Here is a 1,864-nt window from a genome sequence, read left to right as displayed (position 1 = left end):
TGTTGATCGGATTAGTAGTTTTTTAGTAATCGTGTCCACCGCAAAGGTAATTTCCCAAAAAAAAGATTCTGAGATAATCGCGTTTAAAGTTTTAAGTTTGTTCAAGTTTTATATGCAGATAGTGCGCTATAAATAGCTACAGCTTCGGTTCTAATCGTTATGAATTTTTGTGAGAGTATTCCCAATAGAATATACTTAAAGAATATGCAATAAAAAAAACATGTGTTTGTTTTACATTCAATTTTTCTTTCCTGGTTAGCCTGTTTCTGGAAGTGCCCATATGTCAGATAAAAATCGGAAGTTGCTGGAATAGTTTATATCACCTTTTTAGTCAAATACAATTTATTCATATGTGTTACTGATAAAATTTTTTTCAGTTTCAGCATTGGAGTGGTTGTAACATTCCATTCTGCATCTTTAGTGGAGACGGTCCAAAGTGATATAGCAAGTGAAAAACCAGGACTTTTTGATATATTTCGAGAAGGAAGTCTTCGATTTCTGTATTGGAGTTCACCACAGAAGGGCAGAATGCTGCCTGCTTGGGCGTTAATAGGGCCATGTGTTTCATTGGGAATTATAAAGTATTTATTCAGTTTAGTAATTCGTGGGCTGTCTTCTAGGATTATAAGACGGCGGTTAACAGCTTTAAGAAAAAAACGTGCTGAAAAAATTTGCGATGATGAGCTAGAAAATCAAAATGCTGAGATATATACCAATCTTATAACAACAATAACCACCGAGGTCATTTTCTATCCTTTTGAAACCGTGTTACATCGTCTTCAACTACAAGGTACACGAACTATTATTGACAATTTAGACAATGGTTATGCAGTTGTTCCAATACTAACAAACTATCAAGGAGCCATCGATTGTTACCAATCGACCATATTTTCAGAAGGTTTTTGTGGGCTCTATAAAGGATTTGGCGCAATGATTCTACAATTCATGTCACACCTTGCTGTCCTTAAACTATCAAAGTTGATTGTAAGCAAAATATCTGAAACTCTTTCAAATCAGCCATCATCACGAGTTGTGCACTACTATAATATCGATAATATTGTTTGTAGTTCTAGCTCATCGAATATGTCGTAAAGCATAGTTTTTCCTAAAATATATTAATTAAGTGACAACTAAGGAGGACTATAATATATTTAATGTATTAAAAATTTAAGAATTTGTTAAAAAAATATTTCCTTAAATAAACCAACTTGTCTACTTTTAAATTAATTAAACATTTTATGCATAAATATGTACAACTTATTCAAAATATGCAGGTAAAAAAGCTATGTCAAATCTATTGAGATAAAAATGAAGATGTTTTTAAATTGTTTTATTTTAGTTCACCAAGTTTGGCTGAATCGTAATAACCAGAACGGGGTTTTTGTTTTTCCTACTTCATCTGGCAACATCTTCGTAATTTAAGAAACTTCACTCAATTTCAACAGTATTGCATCGGGAGTGATGTGATATATTTGAAGGCGAATGAATAATTTTTTTACTTTAAATCAGTGGTCGGCACGGCCCTATCCCGAGGGCTTAGGAAATTTCTCTGCCCGAGCTCTGCCACACACAGTATAAATGTGTGAAACGTCATGCTCACAGCCTACTTTCTTCTATCCGTTACTAATACTAATGCGTTTAAATCATATCAAAGTATTGGGGGGCCGTCCACTAATTTAAATCCAAGAATAGTTTGGTTCTGCTTCTTCTACTTTTTTTATTGTTCAATAGAGGTTCTTATCTCTGTTTCTGCATTTTACTTTGCCCACTCCAATCGCTCTCTTCAAGCTTTGGCTTTTGAAATCCAATCTACTATAATGGAAGAATTTATGTGTCCTCGACGGCTATCTTGCAAGCTAGGCGT

General features: G+C 33.9%; 1 protein-coding gene across 1 annotated transcript; it reads left to right on the top strand.

The window, feature by feature from the left end:
• Window positions 1-280: 280 nt before the first annotated feature.
• On the top strand, window positions 281-1,232 carry LOC108133499 (solute carrier family 25 member 46-B-like). The gene is made up of 2 exons (XM_043211302.2): window positions 281-312; window positions 378-1,232. Exons 1-2 carry the CDS (start codon window positions 281-283, stop codon window positions 1,090-1,092), a joined length of 747 nt encoding a protein of 248 aa, XP_043067237.1. The 3' UTR covers window positions 1,093-1,232.
• The last annotated feature ends 632 nt before the right edge of the window (window positions 1,233-1,864 follow it).

The sequence above is a fragment of the Drosophila bipectinata genome, chromosome XR (assembly GCF_030179905.1).
Source record: "Drosophila bipectinata strain 14024-0381.07 chromosome XR, DbipHiC1v2, whole genome shotgun sequence".
Lineage (NCBI taxonomy): Eukaryota > Metazoa > Arthropoda > Insecta > Diptera > Drosophilidae > Drosophila > Drosophila bipectinata.
This window is presented reverse-complemented; position numbering and strand designations above follow the sequence as displayed.